Source organism: Poecilia reticulata, chromosome 5, assembly GCF_904066995.2.
Source record: "Poecilia reticulata chromosome 5, P_reticulata-male-v2, whole genome shotgun sequence".
Lineage (NCBI taxonomy): Eukaryota > Metazoa > Chordata > Actinopteri > Cyprinodontiformes > Poeciliidae > Poecilia > Poecilia reticulata.
The window spans coordinates 15,009,918-15,033,143 of NC_088834.1; the positions used below are offsets into that span (position 1 = coordinate 15,009,918).

Here is a 23,226-nt window from a genome sequence, read left to right on the forward strand (position 1 = left end):
AAACAACAGTAATGCTGTAGAGTTAAAGAAAGAATGGATAGATAAATGCTAAAATATTATTAAAGACTCTACACTAAAAAGTACTTGAACTAAAAAAAAATGTGGGGGGTCAACGTCGAACTACCACTAACGACAGCATTGCAAACCCCGCCTTCTCGGACTGTTATGTTGAAAAATTCAGCTCCTCCTTGATGCCGAAGACCCTCTCGTTTTCTTCCTAATTTTCCCCTGAATTAAACAAATATGCTACACTTCACAACAATTTGAGGTCAAGTTTTCCTCAGTTCTCTGTTATGACTAGCTAGCTCTCACAGACTGACGTCAGCGCTTCCAAAGCGAAGCTTCGGCGTTGCCGTTGACAACAGGTTCCAGTGGATCAGCATCATTTACTCGCCGGGGCAGTGTGGCGGACCAATCCTGCCACAATGATACAAAAATAAATATTAAAAATGAATTCATTCATTAATTCAAATACTTAAATAAATAAATATTACATGAACTTAACTTTATTATTCTAACCTTTAAGCTATTTATCTTTTTCAGTTTCCTGAACAACTTAAAGTGGACATTTAAATTTTTCTTTAATACTTCAAATGCTGAAGAAACTTTACAATATCTGTGCTGTTTTATGATGCCTCACATTAATCCGAGAATATTCCAGCAATAGTGGATTTGATGATGCTATATATTTGAAAAATAATGTGAAATGTCTGAATCTCTGCCCACTACGGCCATCTGCTCTTGTGGTAAATAAAAAAAGGAGCAGACCCACTGATTCTGGGCAGGTCACGTGACCAGGAAAAACAAATGCGCGGCAGTTAGTCTAAATGAATCTTTTCAAGGATGCAGTAAATAATGATGTCTGTTTTACAAGTCTGAGCTAAAATAATGCAAGGCGAATCCGTCCAAAACTCAGACCGGGTAAGACTGCGACCCTTCAGATCTGAGGGTGAATCTAGACAGATGCGCAGAGTTCAGACCAGGAAGGTTCCTTACAGAGTGGGATACAACTGGAACAAGGGAGGGAGACTCAAGGAGCTCAGGATAAGGTGCCCAGACAATGTGTTTACCATATTTTAGATTAGTAATAATACTAGCATATAATTTGAACTCTAACCCCGCAAACATCTCCTAGACACTTGGCGAGAAAATTCCTGAAGATATGGATGCACAACACCTTTGGTCGAGTTCTACCCCTGCAAGCCAGGTAACGTTGAAGACATACTGTAGCTACAATTCAATTCAGAATTAATTGAAAACCAAATGAGCGCTGCGATAATTATTTCCAGTTTGTGGTAGCCTCCTTGCCACTTTTAAAGTCCTGCATGAGTTTGAGGAGTTTTAAATGATGCAAAAATATATATGGTTTGTTACAGGTCCCACTACAGTAGAGGCCTCCTGAGACGAGCCTTTGAAACATGGAGGGACGACTGGTGGACATCCAGGAGGGAATGGAGTCTTCTAATGAGAGCAGAGTGCCACTACAGGTCAGTCTCGAGGCATTGTGATGGACTGTTCGTTCTTTTTTTTTTTTCCTGTAGTAGCTGCCTGTGTATATCGGCATTCGGTCATTCACGTAAAACTCATTGAGAAGTTGAAAAGCTTTCTTCTGCCCTCTGTGTTTAAGAAAGACAGACCAGGAGAAGTGAGACAAATATACAGTGTTGTGAAAAGTGTTTCTTCTTTTACGGATTTTATGCAGCTTTTCTGACTTAATACACAAATAATCCGAACCTTTCAAGTGTGACAAAAAAGGAAAACCAGGCCATGTGCTATTTATTTTTGCAGCAATTCCTAAAAGCAAGCATGCATGTGGCGACAGTGGAGAGGAAAAAACCTCCCCTTTAACAGGAGGAAACCTTCAGCAGAACCTGACTTGAGTCCATCTGCGTTGGGGGCTTGAGAAGACAGAGTAGTTGTACAAAAACGAAACAGAAGAGCTGATGTAGGAGTAATTTCGTTGTTAATGAAAAGCAAAAAGTTCACAACAGATGAAAACATTTGACTTTTGGCAGCATTATCTCAGCTGATGTCCTCCTCCGGGAAGGTGCAAAAGCCAAACAGAATGCCAGAACAGGTGAAACTTTGTATTATGCCTGGATGTTGCTTACATTTCATAATGATAGAAGTCGATTCAGTGGGCTGGTTATCGTCGAAGCAACTGCGAACTGCATGGCCCAAGGAAATGTTGGAGATGTCTGTGTGAACATGCTTCATATCCTTGATACAATCTAGATTATGTGCTGCTAATGATCTTTGTGTCTTTAGGTATTACCTGTTAAACCTGGCATTTTATGGGTGGAGGAATTTTACATCTCTGCAGAGACAGAAAAAGGATAAATTACAACATGCACAATCATTAGGTATGATTTAATATAAATAATAAGCAGGAATTATTTTCAGATCAAAGATGTGGTTTTAAGCACTCTGCTTCTGTGAACAGCTAATAGGCGACTGGTCCGAGTGGCTTTGAACAGATGGAAGGTTTTCATTGAGATCAGGAGAGGACATTGGAGGATGCTTGAATCCTTCCTTGAGCGGAAGAGGCTTTCGGATTTGCAGTAAGTTTCTTTCTCTTTTTTTTTTTTTAGCATTTACTGGTACCGTGTCAAACTGGAATGCTTTCCATGTGTGTGACATTAACACTGCAGAGTTTTGCAGCTCAGTGTGGAATTTGTGGCAGACGAGGCTGCAGAAGCAGCAGCACCTCATGATGTTAGAGGATCAAGCACAAAAGCAAAGGGCGCTGAGCTTACAGAGCAAGGTAGACACACGGTCCGCTGAGCTACAAGTCTTTGACTTTTTTAGATTAATTGTGAATTTATTCCAACCGTGTATTTTTTTCTTGCGAAAAGGCATGGAGTCTCTGGAAAGAGACTCATAGAACTGCTTCTTACCAGAAAGAAGAAGAATCCAAAGCAGCTCTCTACTTCATTGTCCGCCTTAAGACAAGAGCATTTTGTCGGTGGAAGAGTTTCGCCTCCCATCAGAAGACCAAGAAAGACACACAAGGTTCTCAAGTTTTCCTTTCCTTCAACTATCATCTGTTCCACTGAAGGTAAAGGACCTGGTTTCAGGTTGCAGGGTCACTCTGCGTGTTTTTCTTGTAGCCGTGGCTCAGCGCGCCTGTCGTCTCCGCCTGGTCAGGAAGTATTGGAGGGAATGGAGAAAAGCTCTGAGTCACGAACAGAATGAAGAGAGGCGCTTGCGAGTTGCAAACCGCTTGGCTGTTCAGAGCACTCGACGCAGAGTGCTGGTGCACTGGAAAGCCTGTATCCTGAACTGTTAGATAAAACTAGTAAAGATTCACAAACACTCGCATTGCAGACATTCATACCCCTTAAACCTTGTTCCATTTTGGCATCCAAATAAACACAGAATAGTTCATAAATGTGATGTGAATGTGAAAAAATAAGGATATGTAATTTTTATTTTTTTATTTTTTTTGTGAGTGGTATGCATTTGCGTTCCATATATTTTACTTTAATACTCCTAAATAAAACAAAACAAAAATCCAGTGCAACAAATGTCAATAAGTATGTACAAATAAAAACCAATAGCTTCCAGAAGTCTCCAAATTAGTAGATACACTCCATCTGTGTGCAATTTAATCTCAGTATAAATGCAGTTGTTCCATGAAAGTATCAGAGGTTCATTACAGAACATTAGTGAACAAACAGCATCAGGGAGATCAAGGAGCACAACAGGCAGGTCAGGGAGAAAGTTGTACAAGAGTTTAATGGAGAGTTAGGCTACAAAAAAAAATAAAAACTCAGTTCGAACGCGAACAGAGAGTGCGAGGGAATGAGATATCCCTTAGACCCACGCATCTCAAAACGTAACCTGGCGTTGCTGGGCGGCGATAGACACAGCGTCATAGACACAGCGTCATTCTGAAGGAAAATCTGTAAGAGGCTGCAAAGGGCTTGAGGCTGGCGTGGAGGTTGACCTTCAAGCAGGACAACAACTATAAACATAGAGACGGAGCTACCTGGCTGTATGTAGCCAGATATGCATGCTCTGATCTGGTTTAGATCAGAGCATATCCATGTATTAAACTGACCTCGTGAAAGTCCAGACGTTGATCCAAATGAGAATCTATGGAGAGAAAGTTTATGTTCACAGATGATACTTTAATAGAACAGCTTACATTTCAGCCTCTAGATGTGCTCATCTGGAAGAGGCACAACCCAACAGACTTGTAATCGCAGTGAAATCACATTGTTGCCTCAGGGAGGCTGAATACAAATGCACACCACACTTTTCAGTTTACTATTTGTAAACGGTGTTGAAAACCATGCCTCGTTGTCTGTACAATTTCCAGATATGTACTCATTTGTGTCTGTCTGGTTGTTTGTGGATCCATCAGGAGAAGGTTGGGGGTGTGTGGTGTATGGTAGACTTATTGAAGGAATGCATCCCGCTCTGATAGTCCTCTGTTCAACTGTTTGGCTCTTGAGCTGTGATGTAGATGTTCAGCTGTGCAGAGAAGAAGCAGAGAGGAACCAGACAGCATGTCAGCATTTCCAGCATCATTTACTGGTAAGAAATGGAACAATTGGATCGCGCACGACCTGGCAGAGAGCAGTCAGTTCTTGATCACTTTTTGTGTACGCAGCGCGCTGGACTGCGGGGGCTCGCTCTGAACGTCAGCTGGAACAAAGCGCGGCGACTCAACAACAACATGGCCGTCCAGCACCGTCAACAAACAGTAATCGACACGGTCGTCACCTTACAGGCAGTTCCGCTTTCTTTCAGTGGAAACATCAAAACGTAAGCTGCTCTTTGGTAGATGCTGGCAAAGTGCTGGAGGCTGTGGACGGATCGACTGGAGGAGGTTGAGGATCAGAGCTTTCAGCCCCTAATCGACAAGGCGCTGAATATTTACAGGTTTTAGGCCACCTTTCTATTTTCTAGCCACCTTCACAGGAATAAAGGAAGGGAAAAACAAATCAAACATTTTTGAACTGTCTGTCATGTTGCAGGGTTTTCTTGCTGAGGCGTTGCTTCCACCACTGGAGAGAAACGTTTGCTGAACAGATCCATATGCAGGTATTTTCAAGGAGCTTGATCTCATTGGGACTTTCACTTAAATATTTTAGTTTCTATTCCAGCTGAAAAAAAATACATCAAGGTACGGTTTATTTTCTGTTATGACTGAATAAGACTGTATAACAAAAGCACACATACACTGTTCCTAACAACATTATACCATTCATCACAGATTGATTCAAGAAGAAAAAAAAATATTTTACCTGCTTTCTCATCTGAAAATGTCAAATTGGTCATTTTTAAATAATTTCTCTACAGGAAGTGGAGTGTCGCGCGGACGTTTGGTTTGCTGAGCGGACCTTACCCCGGTGTTTCCAGTCTTGGGTGGAGTTCACTCTGCAGGGACAGCTGCGAGAACAGAGAAGACTCGAAGCCGAAGCCGTCAATCGGTGATTTTGGGTGTTTTTAACCTTCTTGAATGCAGCCCCTGTCTATATCTCCTCCTGTGTGACTTGTTTTTGTGTCTGGATTCTAAGGAAGCGTCAGTTCGCCTGGGTGTTTCACACCTGGTGGGGACGGTCAGAGAAGCACAAGGAGGAGAAGCTCTCTGAGCGGATGGTACGCAGCTGCAGACGGAAACAAACTTGGCGTCGATTCAGACAGACTGTTGTGCTCCAGACATGTCGCCGTGTGTTTTTTCAGGCGGTTCTGCATGACGAGCAGCGCTGCGCGCGGGGAGCCTGGCTGCGGTGGAGAGGACGCGTGCAGCAGCAGATCAGAGAGGCAGAGAAACAGGAAGCTTCGCGCCGTCTGCACACTCACAGGCTTCTGCACAACACGCTGGTGCAGTGGAGGAACCACAGCTCTGAGATCAGAGACAGGTGGCGACGATCTGAGGTGACTGATCTGTCTGAGCTGCTGTGTTTCCATTGTTAATGGTGAACTGATCTATTCGTGTCAGGAGAACCAGAGAGCTGCAGGCCTGCCTTCAGGGGGATTTACGCAGACTGCGGTGGGCTGTAGAGAAATGGAAGAAGGTAGTTATTGTCTGGACACAGAACACTGACACAGAATGTGGTTATAGAATAACACAGCGGCTATTTAGGGCTGAAGCAGTTAATCGGATTAATGATGAATAATCAATTATTAAAATAATTGGCAATTAATTTAATAACCTAATCGTTTACTGGAGCTTACAGACTCAAAATTATGACAATGTGATGAAAGTCTAATACCCTCAGACCAGCAATAAATCCAGAGCTATGCAAGAATATCTACATTTTGCATTTAAGATGAAAAACCTTCTTAGTCTATAAATATCTTCCACCCAGAGCTCCTCGAGAGAGTAGTTTTAGCTTTATCTGGCTAAACTCCTGTAAAAAAAAAAGAACCCTTTGCTATCCAATTATTGATCAAAAAATAATCAACAGAACAGCCCTACACTGTATTGATGTTAAGCAAAAGCAGAAAGTGCTGAGCTTTTCACATGCTAATTTTTTTTTTGTTGCTGAATAAGCATCTTCTACTGCATTTGTAGTAAAGATTATTGTATTTTATGTAGTAAAATGTTTGTCATTTAAAAGACATTGAATTATTGGCATTTTCTTAGCTATTTCTAACATTGTATAAAATAAGATTAGTGTTACATAAAATATTAGCAGAATGTGGAATTTCTTTTAGTTCAATTACTCAAATAATGGTCAGAATAATCAATAGAACATTGCTGAAATAATTGTTACCTGCAGCCCTATTGTTATCTTCTGGTCGGCATCTCTGCAGGTCTTAGCCTGACGCTGATGAGTGTTTTTGTCATCAGTTTGTTCAGAAGCGGCGAATGAAGAAAAGCAGACTGAAGGAGATTCGAGACTACTATGAAGCTAAACTTCTCAAACAAAGCTTCCTGGCCTTGGAGGTGATTAATCATTAGTGTGTAGAAATTAAACCAAGGTGACTGAAGAGGATGTTCAGAGCCACTGCTGTGTTCACAGAATCACCGCTTTGAGATGTCTCTGATGTGTGAACGTGCAAAGGAGCTTCAACAGCAGCGAACGCAGATTTTCCTCAGGTACCTTAACTCCAAATGTTCACACCCTTCTACTCGTTTCACTTTCATGGATTTTATTGCCAATTCCTCTAAACGAATCGCCGAATCTCTCTGAGATCAGATGGAGAGAGCCAAGAAATGTTCAAGTCACAGATTCCTTATTAAGGCCTTTGCTTTGAGTAGGTCATTCTAATGTAGTCCTTTAGGACAGGAGGTTATTAACCTCCAGTTCTTAACTTCAGACTGGAATATGACTAAATGTCAACCTGCAATTTTATTGTCTTTTAAGATTTAAGTTTTGAGTTTAAGATTTACTGCTTTGAAATCACAAACATATTTCGGCCTCGCAGCGTTGAGTCATATGTCCTCAGGAAATCTCTAACAGCATGGAGGGAGAAAGCAGAGCTGCTGGCTGAGGTTCGACTCGCAGAGCAACAAGCCCAGGGGCATTTCCAACAATCCGTTCGGCAGAAGGTTTGAGCTTTGGCCCTTAATTTTAAAATGCAGCATAATTATTTTCTTATCCTTTGCTCTCTTTGTGCTAAATCTGTCCAGGTTTTTCATGCTTGGAGAGAAGTAACGAGACGTGCACTGTTGAAGCGCCACCAGCAGAGGGAGTTGCTCAGGCAGGCTCAGAAAACACTCAATGAAGGTAATGAATATGCACAGAACATCACGGTTTCAGCTTAGTTCAAGTTTGATCTGGACATACTTAAAGCTGATCAAGTGAACACATTCTTTGTTTAAAAATAATTTTGTAAAGCCTGAACTTTTAGGTAAAGTAAAAATGTTTCTCTAATCATTTTTCAGCTTTTCTTAATGGCTGATAAAGACGTTAAAGGACATCCATTTGAGAAGTTGGACGCTAAGTTTAAAAAATAAGTAATTTAAATAAGGACATATGAGTATCTGTATGTTCCAGGTTTCGACCTGATGAGAAGCAATACCAAAAATGTTCCTTTTGTGTTTCAAATAGAAAATAGACAATGTTTTTATAAAAAAAAAATCTCGGGGTAAAATTATTAGGTCAAAAAGTATTTCAGATTTTTAGCGAGATGATCAAATGTGATCATCTCTTTTATAAGTGGATTTGATAGGGTTTTGTGCACATTATTTGCAGATTAGAGTTAAGCAAATATTCTTCTATCTCTAAATTTCCCATCTTGGCTTTATTGTTAGAGTTTTAAATTACTGTTGTAAAATCTTCTTAGATTCTACCTGCACAATATAATAAGGCAAGAATCCTAAACTGTGCTGAACTTTTCTGTGTGATTTATTTATTTATTTTTTTTAGCTCGGCTGCGGCTGATTTTCAGACAGTGGAGGGAACGAACCACAGAGGCTCGGACGCTGAGGATGAACATGGAAAAGGCCAGAAGGCATCACAACTCCAAGCTGCTCTCTACAACCCTGAATGCATGGAGCAATTATCACTGCCAGCAACAGAGAGTCAAGGTTGCCGTTTTTTCACTAAATACATCTGTCACATAAAACTACACTGCTACTACATGAAAGCTTCAAAGTTGCTGTAACTCTTCAGGTCATGAAAAGACAAGGACTCCTGTTGCTGAGGTTTAAGATGTACCAGAAGTTCTTTGAGCGATGGAAAACAAAGGTTTGCTGATGTTTTTGTTTACAGTTTTTAATACGAAGCTACACTTAAATAATGTGGGAATAACCTGGAAAAGCTTAAAAAGTCAAGTTAGTAAAAGTGTTAGACATTTTAGTTGACATTTAGTACGCTCTGAGGACATCAGATTCCGATCTGATGTCCTCAGAGCGTTTCTGCTGTACAGTACACTCTGTGATTTAACGCTCTCTCACAGGCTGTGACTTCTTGGTTCTTCTCTTTTTTCCTGCGAACAGCTGCAGCACAGATGCAGGGAGGCTAACCAGACGGAGCGAGCTCTCTGGCACTGGTCTCTCACCCTTCAGGCCAAGGTAACACCTGCCTCCACATTCTTATGTCGCATCAAAATCTCCTGGTCCTTGAAAGAGTACACACACCTTTAGAGCTTGGGATATTGTTTTATAATCCATCCCCGGTTATAAAACAGCAGCTTTAAACTTTATGCTGTTGTTTGTCCACTAATGTTCTCTTAAAAAAGCTCTGAGGTCTTCACTGAACAGATGGATTTATACAGAGATTAAATTACACGCAGCTTGACTGATCAGGCAACTAATTAGCTGTTTTTTTATTTTATTTTATTTACAGGTACCAGAATAAACTGTTGCATACCTGTCTATGCTACAATGAGGACAATAGTAAAAATAAAATGCTGTCTTTTTTAGTTTATACACAGATCCAGATGTAAAATACCTGGAAATAAAAGATGGAATGTTTATCTCTGTTCTCATGCTTTTGATATCAAACCCAAATGTTTGCAGTGGAAAAAATTAAGCTGGTTAACCTGTTTTAACACTGGAGGAGTGTATTCATCCGCTTCAACTTCACAATTGTATTCCGCTCTGTTTGCTCCAATTCATTATAATCTGATAAAACATGTGAAAGTTTGGGATCTCAGTGTGGTGTAGTGTGAAAATATGAGTATGACTATGTCTGCAAAAACCTGGGTTGATTGGTCGATTTGCGTTGTGAATCTGCTGCAGGTGTTGCAGGGATGGAGGCTCTGGGTGACAGAGCAGCGCAGCAAGCGGGAGCACGCAGCCAGAGCGGCGCAGGTATACAGAGACCAGCTGCTGAGGGAGGGCGTGACGTACATCCTCACGTACGCCGCGCACATGAACGACCTGACAGCGAGTCTGACGCAGCTCAGCCAGGAACAGGTGGGTGTTTGTGGAAGCGTTCAGACACCAGAGCGTGAGCGTGATTTCAACCGTCTGCCCCGCGTCCTGCAGAGATCGCAGCGCCTGCAGAGAGTCGTGAGGCGCTGCGCCATGCGGTGGAAGCGGCGGGCGTTGGGCAAATCACAAAAGGAGCAAGAAGTCAGAGCGCAGCCACAGAAGAAGAGTGTGACCTTCTGCTTGCCAGGTCCTGGCGACGGTTCCACGCCTCACTCAGCAGAGCAGGAAGCTGAAGCACTTGGCGGCCCGTGAGTTGAGATACAAGTCTGTCTCACTGAAACTGTGCAGCAGATGGAGATGAGGTTATCAACCTTGTTTCAGCCAGATGATCTTATCAGTGCTTTACATTTTATTTTGTACTTTCTCTTCTAACTTATAAAACTGGCTTTAAAATCTGGTTTCTTTTAGCAGTTATTATTGATTCATGTTTTTTTCTTCTTTATTTTTAAATCGCTTATCGGAAATGTATCCTGAGCAGCACTGAAGCAGCACTGAAACCGAGTCAGACAGGCTTCATATCTGGAGCTGAGTCGCCTCTGGAGAGCAGAACTCAAGATCTTCTTCTGCCACCGTCAGCCTTCATGACCTCAAAGATGCAGGAATCTGTATTTATCTCTTACCGTAACACATTTTAAACATTTATGTCATCCTGAAATAACTTGACTTTCTTATATTCATCCTTTTCTTTTTTCAAAGTTGGACAGTTCAGGTCTCAGAGAAAATCCATTTGTTTCCCTTCGTGAGTTTGAGACTTGCTCTACACACCTCCCAGCAGGTTTTCAAGGTGTTGTAGTTGACCTTCTTTTATTTATTTACAACAAACAAAACTGTGAGGCATGAAATATTAAAATCAACTGTTGTGATGCCCTTTCAGATCCCAATTTGAAAAATTCTCCTGAAAAAGAAGCATCGGTTCTGATGAGGGAGCTTCTCAGCGTTCGCACGGACATGAAGAACTTCCAGCAGAGCAAGAAGCAACTTCGGTGGGAAAAAAACAACCTAAATCCAAATATTGTTTATGCCATTTCAAATGTGGTGTGCAGTGACTGATGTTTGACTGTGTGTGTGTGTGTGTGTGTGTGTGTGTGTGTGTGTGTGTGTGTGTGTGCGTGTGTGCGTGTGTGTGCGTGTGTGTGTGTGTGTGTGTGTGTGTGTGTGTGTGTGTGTGTGTGCGTGTGTGTGTGTGTGTGTGTGTGTGTGTGTCACTCAGGGCATGGTGCAAGCTGAGAGACGTGTTGCAGAGTTGGCTGCAGACGAGTGCAGAGGATGAACAAGTGGAAAAAAGCGCAGTTTGTGAGGAGCTGAAGGAGGTAGAGGCAGAAGGAATGATGTAGTTTTATCTTAAACTGGAGTCAATAACGTATTATCTCAACTCGGACAGTTGCAGTCTTTAAATAGGCGTCTGAACAAAATGCAGATTTTTGTGAAGTCATAAATAATGATTCTCTCTGGTAAAGATACAACAGTTTCTGCACATCTCACCAGGTGAGCAGACCTCGGATGACCTGAGGGTTCTAGCTGGTTTTTCTTTAACAAATAGCTCTGAAATTAATTTTGACCGGATATTATTGCATGCCTTTATAAAACATTAAGAACATTTAAAAATCAGTTTCCAGCAAACACGGAGCCTGTCTCGTGATGAAGCTATAATTAATTTTCCTTCTGTCAGTCAGGACTGTGGAGGCAACATTTTGAATGTGCTGTAGATCATTTTTTTCTTGTGTTTTTTTTAGATGGCAGTTGGCCCATTTAGCAATATACAGTGGAGTTGGGAAAATGAACACATTGCATGCTCATTAGTTTTTAGGTTAATTCGGTCTAGTCAGGTCCTGATCGTCAAACTTGCACTTGTAAAACCAAAAACATCTGTTCCTTTCTGCATTAAGTTAGAGGGATTTTTTTTTTTAATCCATGGACACACACAGTAGCTGCTGTTTGTATGCGATAGGTTAAAAAGTTGATGTTATCACAGGCTGTTATCCTACTGATTAACGCTGACATTGATTAGTTTCACATTTGACATTTGCAGCTGGAGAAGCGCATTCAGCAACTGTCCACGGAGCTGGAAAAGCAGAAACCTACCATCCTGCTTCATGTGGAGAGGATCCAACATTTGCAGACTGTCGTCAGTACCGCAGGAGTTTATCCTCTCTGTTAAAAACAAGAAGACACGGACATCACAGAAACAATAGGTCATTCATCTATGTACTGTTTACACTCATGTGCCTCAAATTCCCAGAGAACTATAGGTCCAGATATGTTCATCTGATGCACATTTTGTTACATGTTTGCTAATTTTCTTTTTCTTTTCCTCAAATAAACTTTGAAATCCTAACTACACACAGCTGCCTTCTTCTTTAACATACTCTTCCTCTGGCAATTCTTGGTAACTGTTCAAAATGTCTTTTGTCTTGACCCCCACATATTTAAAAAAAGATTACAGTAGAGCTGTATTTTTCACTTTCATTTGTGAACAGTTTGATCTGGATCTCCTTGTGACAGATGGCGCTAAAATATTTTCCATATGTGTGCAAAAGGTGACTGTTTTCAGTCGAGCTGCCCTTACGCAACAGATTTTCTCCTCTGTTGTACGCACCAGCGGCTCCGATTCCCTGGAAAGTCAGCGGTGGAAAATTCAGGCTTTTTGCTCTCTGCTGGCCGCGCTGCCAACATCTCTCTCAACTTTTGATCTGCAGCAGCTTAAAATGAGAGGATCTCGTCACATTTTACTCTTTCTCATCTTCACCTGCTGCATCAGGGGTAAGTAGTTGTTACTTATTATGTTATTTTATTATTTGGTGTTGATATTTAGCCCCATTGGGAGTGTGTGATGACCTGATTAAATAGTTTATTGTTAATTAAATGTTGGGCATATGTCTGGTGCAACTTTTACAGTAATATTTCTCTGATAAATGTTAAATGGTTAATAAGCCAATTGCTAAGCAAGTTGCTATTTATGCTTTACTTTAATACATTACTGCCGAATTTTAATTGTATAAGAAACAGCCACTTTCACCTTGTTTCATAACTTTAAAGCACTGTTATTTAATTCATACTGGTTTATAAAGGCTGAAAAATAGGCTAGAACTGTATCTGTCTATGGAGGAGATGCTAACTAGAATGAACTAAACGACCAGCTCCAATTTGCCAGAAAGTGGCTTGATGAACCACGAGATTCTTGGAAAGATGTTCTGTGTACTGCTGAGACCAAAGTGTAACTTTTTGAAATGTGTTCCCTGCTATATCTGATCTAAGATCATCTCAGCATCTCGCAAAGTACAAATTAAACATACAGACAGTACTGGTGGTGCTAGTGTGATACTCTGTAGCTGGTTTGTTACTTCAGGACATTGAAGAATTGATGGAACCATGAATTCTGCTCCCTAGTAGAAAATCCTAAAGAAGAGTTTTTGGTCAACAGCTTGAGATCTTAAACTCAAGTGTATTTGGTTTATACAGCAATACCACTTCTTCATGGCTCAAAAAACAAAGGTTTCTGATGGCCTAGTAAAAGTCTGGACTTAAGTCCCAAAAAGATGTAGTTGTGTGACCTTAAATGGCTTATGACACTGGTTGTTATTAGTTTTGTCACATACACCAAGTTGTTATGGATACCTAGTCCAGTCTTAAATGAAATCTTCGTTAAAAAACTGCTAGAAACGTTTTGATTTATCTGAAATATTTAAGTAGAAAAAAAAAAGAACCCTTGAGTAAATAACTTTCATAAAAATTGCCTTATTAATGATTTATTAGTTATTTATAAAGGTACTCTTGTTTTAAAATTATATCTCTGAGTCCATTTTTTTCCTAGATGAGACGTGCCGGAAGTTGGCCAGTGATCAGAAAAGAAACATGTTTGCCTGATTGGCTTGGATGGTGTGAACTTTTTATTTATTTATTTATTTTTATTGTTGCTCCTGTGACAGCCAAGAAGATGCGCTGGTGCACCGTCTCAGATCCTGAGCAGAGGAAGTGTGCAGAGCTGGCCAAGGCCCTGGTGGCCGTCCTGCCGCCCGCTACTGTTGCAGCGTTTGCCAGGCTGTCCTGCGTCCGAGCATCCAGCACAGCCGACTGCATCGACAAAATCAAGGCGAGTCGCTCTGTAGATTATGGTTTCACTTCTAGGAGATGATTGGGAGAAGCTCCTGCCAGTGTTGCTTCAGAAAGACACTAGGTAGCGGGTGTTTATAAAATGCTTTGAAATAAAATTAAGTCATAAATCCAAAACAATTGACTTAAATTTTTTTGTTCCTTGTTTTCAGTCGAACCGTGCAGATATAGTGGCGCTGGACGCAGGAGAAGTTTACTCTGCTGTGAAGCAGTTTGATCTTGTTGTCGTCGCTAAGGAGGTTTACGCTGACGGTAAGGTTTGTTTCATCCTCCTGATACTATCCAGGGTGTTTCCTCTCCCCAAGTGATTTCTGAAGAGTTTATTTGTTCATCTATAGGAGCTTGCATCCTGTCGGTTGCCGTGGTGACAAACAGGAGCTTGGATGTTCGGTCCCTGCAAGGCCTCAGAAGCTGTCACAGCGGGGCCCGGTGGACTGCGGGGTGGAGCCTCCCGCTTGGGTTCCTGCTGTCCAGGAACTACCTAACCTGGAGCAAAGAGAATCCTCTCAGCCAGGGTGACAACGTGGTTCTTCTAACAGGGTTCCCTACGCAGTCTGGAAACACTTATCCCCGCCCATTTGATGAATTTTTATATCAATACTTTACAAAATGAGCACAAAACCCCAGGAATTTCTAAATAAAAGAAAGACATTGTAAAATATATATATATATATATGTAAAACTTTTAATGTCTGCCCGTATTTTCAGCGTCCTTCCTCCTCTCTTGCAGATGTTGGTTCCTTTTTCAGTGCTAGCTGTGTTCCAGGAGCTGCCAACATGGCGCCGCCTCTGTGCACGCTGTGCCAAGGCCAGAAATCTTACATCCGCCAGAAGAATTACTTCTGTGAGTCGTCACACAATGAGCCTTTCTACAACAACCAGGGAGCCCTCAGGTCAGCCTGAACGAGAGAGAACCTCTTTAAAGCAAAAAGCGACCATTAGACGTAGTGGTAACAGGTTTTCTGTTTTGGCTTGGTGTAGATGTCTCCGTAGAGGTGCAGGTGATGTTGCCTTTGTGGACCATTTAGCGCTTGAAAGTATTAATGGTAAGCTCTATATCGCACTTTACATATTTCTTCTTCTGTAATGAAATAAATAAAACAAACTTTTTCTGTGATTTACTGACATCCGAAGAAATAAAAGCAACATTTTTAATAAAAAAAGATTAGAAACCGTTTGGGAGATATATTTTATTCTCCATGTGGAGAGAATAGGGTGGCATACTCATGAATATTTCTTATTTCAGTATGTCTTCACCTGAAAAAATGTATAGCACTAACCATCCAGTTTTTTCACAAGGAATGTTCACATCTTGATCTTGTTAATCTTTGGAAAAGAAAGTGACTTAATATAACGTCAGTAACATAAAAAAATAAAAATAAATAAACAAGTTATATCCATAAAAATAATTTTCTGGCTTAGGATATAGTTGGCACACTGTGCATCCTAATTGCTACTGGTTCAGCCTGTGGTGGAAATAACTCTAAAAAGACTCTTGAAGATTGCCCCGTTCCTCACTTTCAGCTGTGAGATGTTAAAAGGGTTTCTTGGATTTATAGCCCGTTTCACCCTGCAGCATCTCCATAAAATCCAAATCTGTGTTTGACTCAGCCCAGAACTTTCCATTAGTCATGTTGCACGGCCCGATTCTGCTTCAGTTGTAATTGCCTTCACAGATGGTCTCAAATGAAGAACCGTCTGATATGTGGTAAACTTAATTGTGACTCTGCTGAAAGTTGCTGACCTCTGCGATTTATGCTCCTCAGCATCTTTTAGTCCTGCTCTGTGAAGTTGCTTCACATCCAATTTGTGGCTCACACATTGTTGTTTCAAACCACTTCCACTTGGTTGCAACACTGCTGACTCTTTGTGAAGTATTTAGTAAAGGAAGCTTCACAACTGAACTTGATGCACAGATGGCATCCTATCAGAGGATAGATACCATGTGAATGACATTTTCTAACAGATGTTTGTAGAAACAGTCTGCATGGTTAGGTGCCGGGGTACAGACCTGTGACCATGGAAGTGATTGGAACAACTGAATCCAGTCATTTTGAGCAATGATTGTATCCCTCAGTATAGAGTGCAGTTTGTTTGGAAGGGCTGCCTGGAGAAAACCAACGCTCTGAAAAAAAAACCAATGGGCGATAAGACCTCTGGACCATAATGCACAGCACAGTTAGGGGTCTTCAACTCCAGTACCCAGGGGCAGGTGTCCTCCAACTTCTAGAAGTGTCTCTGCTTCAACACACGAGTCAAACAATGAAGTCCATTGGAAGTGTCTGAAGAACTTGACTGAGGAGGTAATTCAGCTATTTCATGATGGTGTGTTGGACTAGTGACCCGTCTAAATGTTGCAGGACACTGGCCTTGAAGACTGGAGGTGAATACCTCTGATTTAGAGGAAACCAATCGGAGCGCATAACTCAAACTCAACTGTTTCACTTGGTGGTGTTGGAGTAATGAATGGGCTTACTTTGCAACCAATACCTTAGTGATCTTGCAGTCGTTGAGTTGATTACGAACTCTTCTGTATGTCAAAGCATTCTGAAAGATTAACCAGAAATATTAACTAAGTAACCTGACAGGATGAACAAAAGTGTGTCTAAGTTTGTAATGTTTTCAGATTGGTAGAAGTGACGCATTTTCTTTCTTTATTGCAAATGTAGCTAAATATTATCAGCTCAATTCTGAAACAAAACCAGCCTTTGAATAAGCAGGGTTTGACACTGAAGGCTTTTGTCTCTTGAGTTTTTTATCTTGTGTGTGAAACTTTCTCAGCGAGCGAGTGGGACAGTTTCCGGTTGCTGTGTCCTGATGGCTCACAGGCTCCTCTGAGCCAGTACAGGAGTTGTAATCTGGGTCGTGGTCCAGGAGGAGGAATGGTCACCAGACATAATTTTCGCAAGGTTGTCCGCAAATTTATATCAGCTGTGCAGGTAAATAGGTGGACATGGTTTCACGCTTTTGTTCTGTTATTCTGCGGCCTTCGCTCAACTTCGGCTGTATACTGAAGTCATTTCTAAACTGATTTCTTCAGATGCAGTTTGGTCGACTAGGAAAAAAGAGGCAGCGCTTCCAACTCTTCAATTCATCTCTCTCTGGGGAGTCGGACCTTCTCTTCCGAGACGCGACGGATAAACTGGTTGTTCTGCCGAACGACATGGACGTCAGCCAGGTGATGGGGCTGGATTATGTTGCACTCCTCAAAGGACTCGGACACGAAGGTGCGTAGGATCAGCCTAAACTTTTCAGGAGTGAACGGGATTTAGCTCTTATAGCAACTCTCTGTGAACTAGTGGCTTTTTTTTTTTTGCAGGAAGCTCTCTCCAGGACAGCGTTGTGCGTTGGTGCTGCATCAGCCATGCTGAGCAGAAGAAATGCGAGCAGTGGGCTCTGAGCATAAAGTCCGACCCACTGGTGTGTGTCAGGGCTGTGTCAATGCGGGACTGCATCGAGAAAATCAAGGTAAATCGTCCGAGTCGCACGAGCATTGAGAGTTTATCACACTCTGGGGATACAAAGTTAAAAACAAGACATATGATTTACCTCAGAGGGACGAAGTGGACGCAGTCTCGCTGGATGCAACACACACATTCATCGCAGGGAAATGTGGCCTTGTTCCGGTGGTCACTGAGTATTATGGTAAGACTGTAATGATGCATCTTCCTTGGTTTTTGTTTTGCTCCGTTCCTATTTGAGTAGTTCTGTGTTCTGAAATGTGTGCCGTTGTCAGCTAGGGCAGCGATTAAATCATTAAATTGTGGTTTTGGTGTTTGTTAGTGGAAATAAATGGATTATTTGTTGCATTTTCTCAGGAACCGAATGTGCTCCCGCTGAAGGATCTGCTCACTTGGAGACGGATGGTAAGATGAAGACAAATTTCAGCTCACTGAGCTCGGTGTTTGATATAAACGCCGTCTTCATATTGAAACCATCACTCTCTGCTCCCTTCCAGTGCTGCCCTCGGCTGTGGGTGTAGCTGTAGCAAAGCGCTCCAGCAGGAGCATCTTCATTGGGAATCTGGGAGGCCGCCGCTCGTGTCACGGCCATATGTACAGCCCTGCAGGCTGGCTGCTGCCGCACAGACACACATTGAGCCTGGAGCACAACAGCAGCGCCCCCTGTGATCCAAACCAAGGTGCAGATTTTTTAATTTGCTCCTAAGCGCTCAACTTTCTGACTTTTGCTCCTCACTCTAGTGAATGCATGTCACTTCCACTTTAATCCAATGCTTTTTTTTTTTTTTTTTTTGTTTCTTTTGTTTTAAAGCCCCCCGTTGACTGCAGTCTGCCGCTTTCTGTTTGTACAGTGTACAACACGGTGTTTTGGAAAGGCTGTCTCCCTGGATCTCAGGGGAATCTGTGCAAAGTGTGCATGGGAGGGACAGGCGAGGCAGCGACCAAACGCTGCTCCGACAACCACAATGAGCGTTACTATGGAAACCTGGGCGCCTTAAGGTACACAGTACTCCAAGTTTTTTCTGTCATTTTTTTTTTAGATGTTTTTTTTTTGTAGAAGCAGAATTTTTTCTGATCATATCAGCCACTTTATGTGCCTTTACATCAGAGCCACTTTCACCCAACCACACTTGCAAATATACTAAACAAAGCCCATTTTTCTGTTGTCTTGCAGGTGTTTGGTTGGAGATCCAAGCGGGAAAAGCTACGGCGATGTGGCCTTCCTCGAGCACCACAACCTTGTCACTAACATCCTTGGTGAGGTATTGAAGACGCTACATGTATTATGTATGTAGTGCTGCCAGCTAATTGACATTGTCCCTATTTTATTTTATAAATTTTTTTTAATTTAACTCTAGCTTTGAATTCCAGCGGGTGGGCGGAGGACTGGACACAGTCTAACTTTGAGCTGCTGTGTGCCGACGGACATCGAGCTGCTTTGTCAGAGTGGGAAAGTTGTAATTTGGGAGTCGTCCCACCGAACAGCATCATGACACGGCCTGTGCTCACCTCCAGGGTGTATGACTTCCTCATGAAATCGCAGGTCAGTGATTTTGTTTTCAGAAACTGTCATTATTTTGAATTCTCCTGGGAGGACTAACTCATCAGGTTCTTCTTGCAAGACTAGAGAAAAATCCAACCCTAATTAACCTGTGGACCTACGACCTCCTCATGGTGTGCCCTGCGTACCTCCCAATGACCACTGGAGACCCCATGACCCTGCAGGAATAAGCAAGTCTAGACGACGGATGTGGGGATGGACGAATCGTTTTCCTATCGCTTTACAATCGTGTACAACTTTATGTTGATCTATAACTCTTTGGTTTTCTTTAGACTCTAACATGGTTACTTTTCTGTAATGGCAGGAAACTTTGGGAGCCACCTCAAGCACTGAGTTCCAGCTCTTTGAGTCTCATCAGTACGGGGAAAGTGATCTGCTGTTTAAAGATGCAACGCACTGTTTTGTTCACACCAGCCACATGGATTACCGCTCCATCTTGGGAGAGGAGTTCTACGCTCACGCAGAGGCCGTCTTTAAATGCACACACTCTGGTAGGACATGGACACACTACCTGACTGTCGTGAAATTTGGATTCTTTTTCCCCCTCGATAATAACTGCAACCTTTATGGGTTTTTTTTCCTCTCGCAACAGATATTTTGGAGTTTTGTAACCAGGATGTGTGCAGCATATTCTAATGAAGGAAGCGTAAAAGGGCACCGTGGTTTCCTCAGCTTCTTAGATATTTAGTGCTTCATCCATACGAATGATGGGTTAATAAAGACTAGAAACCATCACATGACTGAACTGAGACTTATGCTTTCATAATGGGATATTTTCTAACTTGAATAAAATCATTCATCTTTGTGTTCTTCTAAAGCAAAAAATATACATGCATATATTTAATAAACATGTAAAGCCAACACAGCAAATGTTTGCAGCAAAACAAAAAATGTGGCTTTTAGAATTGAATTATTGTGAGAACTTCTCTATAGATAAATAACAAAATGTATGACATTGATATTCTCAGTAAATACATTTCTCCTATTGAGAGATGTATGTACTATCAATTTACTCTCAATAATGTTTTACAAACATTTGTTTGTAAAACTCCCAAGTAATTCACATATAGAAGCCAAAAAAGATGTCTATAAATTAAATGGCAATAAAATGTATTTTTAAAATTTGATGGTGGGGTTAGACCAAAACTGGGCTCATGGCCTCACTGTCCTAAGTCCTAAAACAATATCAAAGATTTTACTTGTAAAACAAAACAAAAATTGGTTGTAAGAAATTAACAAAAATATGCAAATATTTAGTCATTTTGTCTTTATCTAACTCAATTATTATAGTGTCTGTATACTTTAGCCAGTGGCAGATTAAAGTCAGGGTTATTTTGTTGGTCACAAGCTGAGAGCTTGAAAACAGCTACTGAACTGTCACATATTACATTTGAACACATTTAAAAGTCTAATAAATTTACAATTCCCAGACTGAAGTGCAGCCAGAATGCATAGTATGACCTGATGAACACCACCCCCATGCTCAAGTAAGGAGGTGAAAGCATTATTCTTTGGGTCATGTCTTCTGAAAAAGGTGAGGGGTTGGTTCTGGATGACAAAGACTGCCAAGACAATAAAGAAGGGTTAAAATAAGAAGGACATTAAAGTGATGAAGTGGCAAAGGTTGTTGGAAAATCTGCCAAGAAACCTCTGCCATAAGGAATGGTTCAAAATTCTTCCTGAGACGATTGCAAACCTTGTGACAACAAAAACAGTCTCGATATCGTGTTTTCCCAACAAGAAGTTTCTTTTCACTCAATCATAGTAAATCATTCTTTTTGTGTATTATGTTAAAGTTAGATTTTTCTCATTGAAAATCTTATTTTCTTTTTCAACAAATTAAAAACCCTAACCTAACTACTACTCCCAGACTCCTATGCGGCTGTTTGGTGTTACGTTGAAATGGGTACTTCCTGTGTTTGCTGCTGGTTTCCATGTTATATCGGCTGGTTCTGGTTTGACATGTTACCTAACAAAGCTATGCACTACCGGTTACTGTGGTAACTTTTCTCATTAAAAAGGTAAAGTTAGTAACCGTATAAATATTTGCGTGTTGTTTGTTTAAACTCTGTTGTTACTGTCGTCTTAAACTCTTTAAAACGTGCGCTCGTTCAGATGCGGCTGCCGCTGCGCCTCTTCCCCTCTCTACCCGCTCCTGTCCGGACAGCCTCCTCTGTCCCTGCGGGGAAGCTGAATTTCGTCCCCGCTTGCAGCACCGCCGATGGCCGCTCTCTGGAGCTGCTGCAGGACTTTGTGTCCCGATCCAGGCGGCTGTTCGTGGTCACCGGAGCGGGTCTGTCTACGGAGTCGGGCATCCCGGATTACCGCTCGGAGGGTGTCGGGCTGTACGCCCGCACCGACAGGAGACCGATGCAGCACACGGAGTTTACCCGCAGCGCCAAGTCCCGACAGAGATACTGGGCCAGAAACTTCGTCGGGTGGCCGCAGTTCTCCTCCCATCCGCCCAACTGTGCCCACCGGGCTCTGCGGAGCTGGGAAGAGAAGGGGAAGCTGCACTGGCTCGTCACCCAGAATGTGGACGCCCTCCACTCCAAGGCAGGACAGACACGGATTACGGAGCTCCACGGCTGCGCCCACAGGTGAGGAAGGCTGAGGGACCCAAGGTGGGCAGGGTCCCAAAAGAAATGGAGCTCAGTGGAATAATGAACAACTATGATGCAAAATATATGGTTATGTTAACCGATAAAATTAGGTATGCATGTCGGTTCTTAATTGCCTTGAAAAGGTATGTCTCAGGGATCATGAGGCACAAGGACATATATATATATATATATATATATATATTTTTTTTTAAATCCATCAAAAGCAAATTTCGTAAGATTCTAGATATTTGGCAGACCAAAAGAAAATATTAACTAAGACAAACCTAACTGACCTCTTACACCACAGAGCTTCAAAACTGAAACGGTGTTCAGGTTGTTGGTCATCTGAAATTTCATTTTGCATTTAGGCCAAAGTTCAATTTTGGCCTCAGGTGAGCAGAGGATGTGACCCCAGATGATTTGTGACAAACTACAAACAGAACTTCTTTTGGCTTTTCTTTTACCATTGATTCTTCCATAAAGACACATTCTTCCATCCGAGTTGTACATCTCTGCAAGGATGACTATTATTCAGAAAAGCTCTCCTTGCCTGGCCTGTCAGTTTATGCAGACATAGAGGTTTGCAATTTCACCAAACCTGAATGCCATTTCTAACAAGTGGACTTTTTTTTTTTACTTACTATGACTTGAGTGATATTGTTTGCACAGGATTTTATTTAGGAGTAACAGACTAAAGTGTACCAAATACAAAGGCAAGTCTTCCTTTTTAGACTGTAGTAAAATATGTTGAAAAGCCTCAACTCTATGTTCATCTATCAGAAAAATTCCCACTCTTTCCAGGGATTGTGTTTCATGTGTTCTCAGGGTAACATGTCTTGGCTGTGGCAGCATCACCGCGCGGGAGGAGCTGCAGAGGCGCTTTGTCTCATTAAACCCGGATTGGAGCGCTCAGGCAGGAGCCGTGGCTCCGGACGGCGACGTCTTCTTAGAGGATGAGCAGGTCCTGACCTTCAGGGTCCCGTCCTGTGAGCGGTGCGGGGGGATACTGAAGCCAGAGGTTACATTTTTTGGAGACACGGTGGCCAAAGCGACGGTGCAGTTCGTGCAGGAGAGACTGGCAGAGGCAGACGCAGTGCTGGTCATCGGCTCATCGCTGCAGGTATAGAAAAGCGACCCATTTGTGATGTCGGCCGTGTTTTCCATTCAGCTATAAGTTCCCTCCTCTGTGGCTCCGCAGGTGTACTCAGGATACAGGGTTCTACTGGCAGCGAGCGACAAGAAGATGCCGATCGCCATCCTGAACATCGGACCCACCAGAGCAGATCACCTGGCAGAGCTGAAAGTGAGGGGTCGCTGTGGTGAAGTTCTGTCTGTCATCCAGCCCCTCTGACCCCACGGACCGGTTTAGAGTCATCTCAGACGTTAGTAAATCGCCATCAGAACGAGGTGATGTGAAAGGACCGACTAGACGGCAAGAACTGCTGTCCTGTTAGCACTTTCCACACAGCTGCTGGGGGGGGGGGGGGGGGGGGGAACGGTTTTAGAAGTCCAACTTGTGTGTAACGGGAAGGCTCAAACTGTGTTTGGTTTGACTTTGAGCTGAACATGACGAGGATCTGTGTCACATCCTCTGACTCTTCAGTCCTTTAGAGGTGCTGCTTTAAAATGCAACTGTTTTGATCTAAAGTG

At 42.2% G+C, this 23,226-nt stretch overlaps 3 protein-coding genes across 14 annotated transcripts; all 3 read left to right on the forward strand.

The window, feature by feature from the left end:
- Positions 1-768: 768 nt before the first annotated feature.
- sfi1 (SFI1 centrin binding protein) lies at positions 769-12,527 on the forward strand. Of its 4 annotated transcripts, none has more exons than XM_017304931.2 (31): positions 769-1,049; positions 1,136-1,207; positions 1,377-1,487; positions 2,269-2,363; positions 2,444-2,561; positions 2,662-2,764; positions 2,856-3,012; positions 3,111-3,272; positions 4,472-4,542; positions 4,619-4,711; positions 4,793-4,890; positions 4,986-5,052; positions 5,311-5,441; positions 5,529-5,610; positions 5,695-5,873; positions 5,954-6,029; positions 6,809-6,904; positions 6,981-7,057; positions 7,408-7,510; positions 7,592-7,688; positions 8,331-8,491; positions 8,577-8,651; positions 8,903-8,977; positions 9,647-9,823; positions 9,896-10,089; positions 10,320-10,446; positions 10,538-10,625; positions 10,716-10,824; positions 11,052-11,151; positions 11,871-12,033; positions 12,441-12,527. In XM_017304931.2, the coding sequence occupies exons 1-30, from the start codon at positions 889-891 to the stop codon at positions 11,997-11,999; spliced, it is 3,384 nt and encodes a 1,127-aa protein (XP_017160420.2). In that variant the 5' UTR covers positions 769-888; the 3' UTR covers positions 12,000-12,033; positions 12,441-12,527. The 4 variants fall into 4 exon arrangements, with proteins under 4 accessions (XP_017160420.2, XP_017160421.2, XP_008407018.2 ...); XM_017304932.2 differs by lacking the exon at positions 12,441-12,527 and adding an exon at positions 12,379-12,396; XM_008408796.3 differs by lacking the exon at positions 12,441-12,527 and having other exon boundaries at positions 11,871-12,181.
- Positions 12,490-19,708, forward strand: sxph (saxiphilin). Of its 7 annotated transcripts, XM_008408792.3 has the most exons (17): positions 12,490-12,601; positions 13,768-13,931; positions 14,104-14,203; positions 14,290-14,466; positions 14,682-14,844; positions 14,933-14,997; positions 16,733-16,890; positions 16,992-17,178; positions 17,271-17,419; positions 17,506-17,596; positions 17,770-17,817; positions 17,910-18,092; positions 18,264-18,411; positions 18,587-18,669; positions 18,771-18,955; positions 19,278-19,464; positions 19,566-19,708. In XM_008408792.3, exons 1-17 carry the CDS (start codon positions 12,547-12,549, stop codon positions 19,607-19,609), a joined length of 2,187 nt encoding a protein of 728 aa, XP_008407014.2. In that variant the 5' UTR covers positions 12,490-12,546; the 3' UTR covers positions 19,610-19,708. The 7 variants fall into 7 exon arrangements, with proteins under 7 accessions (XP_008407014.2, XP_008407015.2, XP_017160423.1 ...); XM_008408793.3 differs by lacking the exon at positions 19,566-19,708 and having other exon boundaries at positions 19,035-19,415; XM_017304934.2 differs by lacking the exon at positions 19,566-19,708 and having other exon boundaries at positions 19,040-19,415.
- Positions 19,709-19,826: 118 nt separating this feature from the next.
- sirt4 (sirtuin 4) lies at positions 19,827-23,057 on the forward strand. 3 transcript variants are annotated; one of them, XM_008408797.3, is made up of 4 exons: positions 19,827-20,994; positions 21,089-21,573; positions 22,378-22,696; positions 22,775-23,057. In XM_008408797.3, the coding sequence occupies exons 2-4, from the start codon at positions 21,089-21,091 to the stop codon at positions 22,925-22,927; spliced, it is 957 nt and encodes a 318-aa protein (XP_008407019.1). In that variant the 5' UTR covers positions 19,827-20,994; the 3' UTR covers positions 22,928-23,057. The 3 variants fall into 3 exon arrangements, with proteins under 3 accessions (XP_008407019.1, XP_008407020.1, XP_008407021.1); XM_008408798.3 differs by having other exon boundaries at positions 22,402-22,696; XM_008408799.3 differs by having other exon boundaries at positions 22,426-22,696.
- The last annotated feature ends 169 nt before the right edge of the window (positions 23,058-23,226 follow it).

What these genes read in the sequence shown, in the direction of transcription:
- sfi1 (XM_017304931.2), top strand. Translation starts at nt 889, where the DNA reads ATGCAAGGCGAATCCGTCCAAAACTCAGACCGGGTAAGACTGCGACCC. An exon ending in AAAGCTTCCTGGCCTTGGAG is followed by an intron (nt 6,905 to 6,980) that starts GTGATTAATCAT and finishes CTGTGTTCACAG; the next exon opens with AATCACCGCTTTGAGATGTC. An exon ending in TCAGAAAACACTCAATGAAG is followed by an intron (nt 7,689 to 8,330) that starts GTAATGAATATG and finishes TATTTTTTTTAG; the next exon opens with CTCGGCTGCGGCTGATTTTC.
- sxph (XM_008408792.3), top strand. Translation starts at nt 12,547, where the DNA reads ATGAGAGGATCTCGTCACATTTTACTCTTTCTCATCTTCACCTGCTGC. An exon ending in AATTTATATCAGCTGTGCAG is followed by an intron (nt 16,891 to 16,991) that starts GTAAATAGGTGG and finishes TGATTTCTTCAG; the next exon opens with ATGCAGTTTGGTCGACTAGG. An exon ending in GGTGGTCACTGAGTATTATG is followed by an intron (nt 17,597 to 17,769) that starts GTAAGACTGTAA and finishes GCATTTTCTCAG; the next exon opens with GAACCGAATGTGCTCCCGCT.
- sirt4 (XM_008408797.3), top strand. Translation starts at nt 21,089, where the DNA reads ATGCGGCTGCCGCTGCGCCTCTTCCCCTCTCTACCCGCTCCTGTCCGG. An exon ending in CTCCACGGCTGCGCCCACAG is followed by an intron (nt 21,574 to 22,377) that starts GTGAGGAAGGCT and finishes CACTCTTTCCAG; the next exon opens with GGATTGTGTTTCATGTGTTC. An exon ending in TCATCGGCTCATCGCTGCAG is followed by an intron (nt 22,697 to 22,774) that starts GTATAGAAAAGC and finishes GTGGCTCCGCAG; the next exon opens with GTGTACTCAGGATACAGGGT.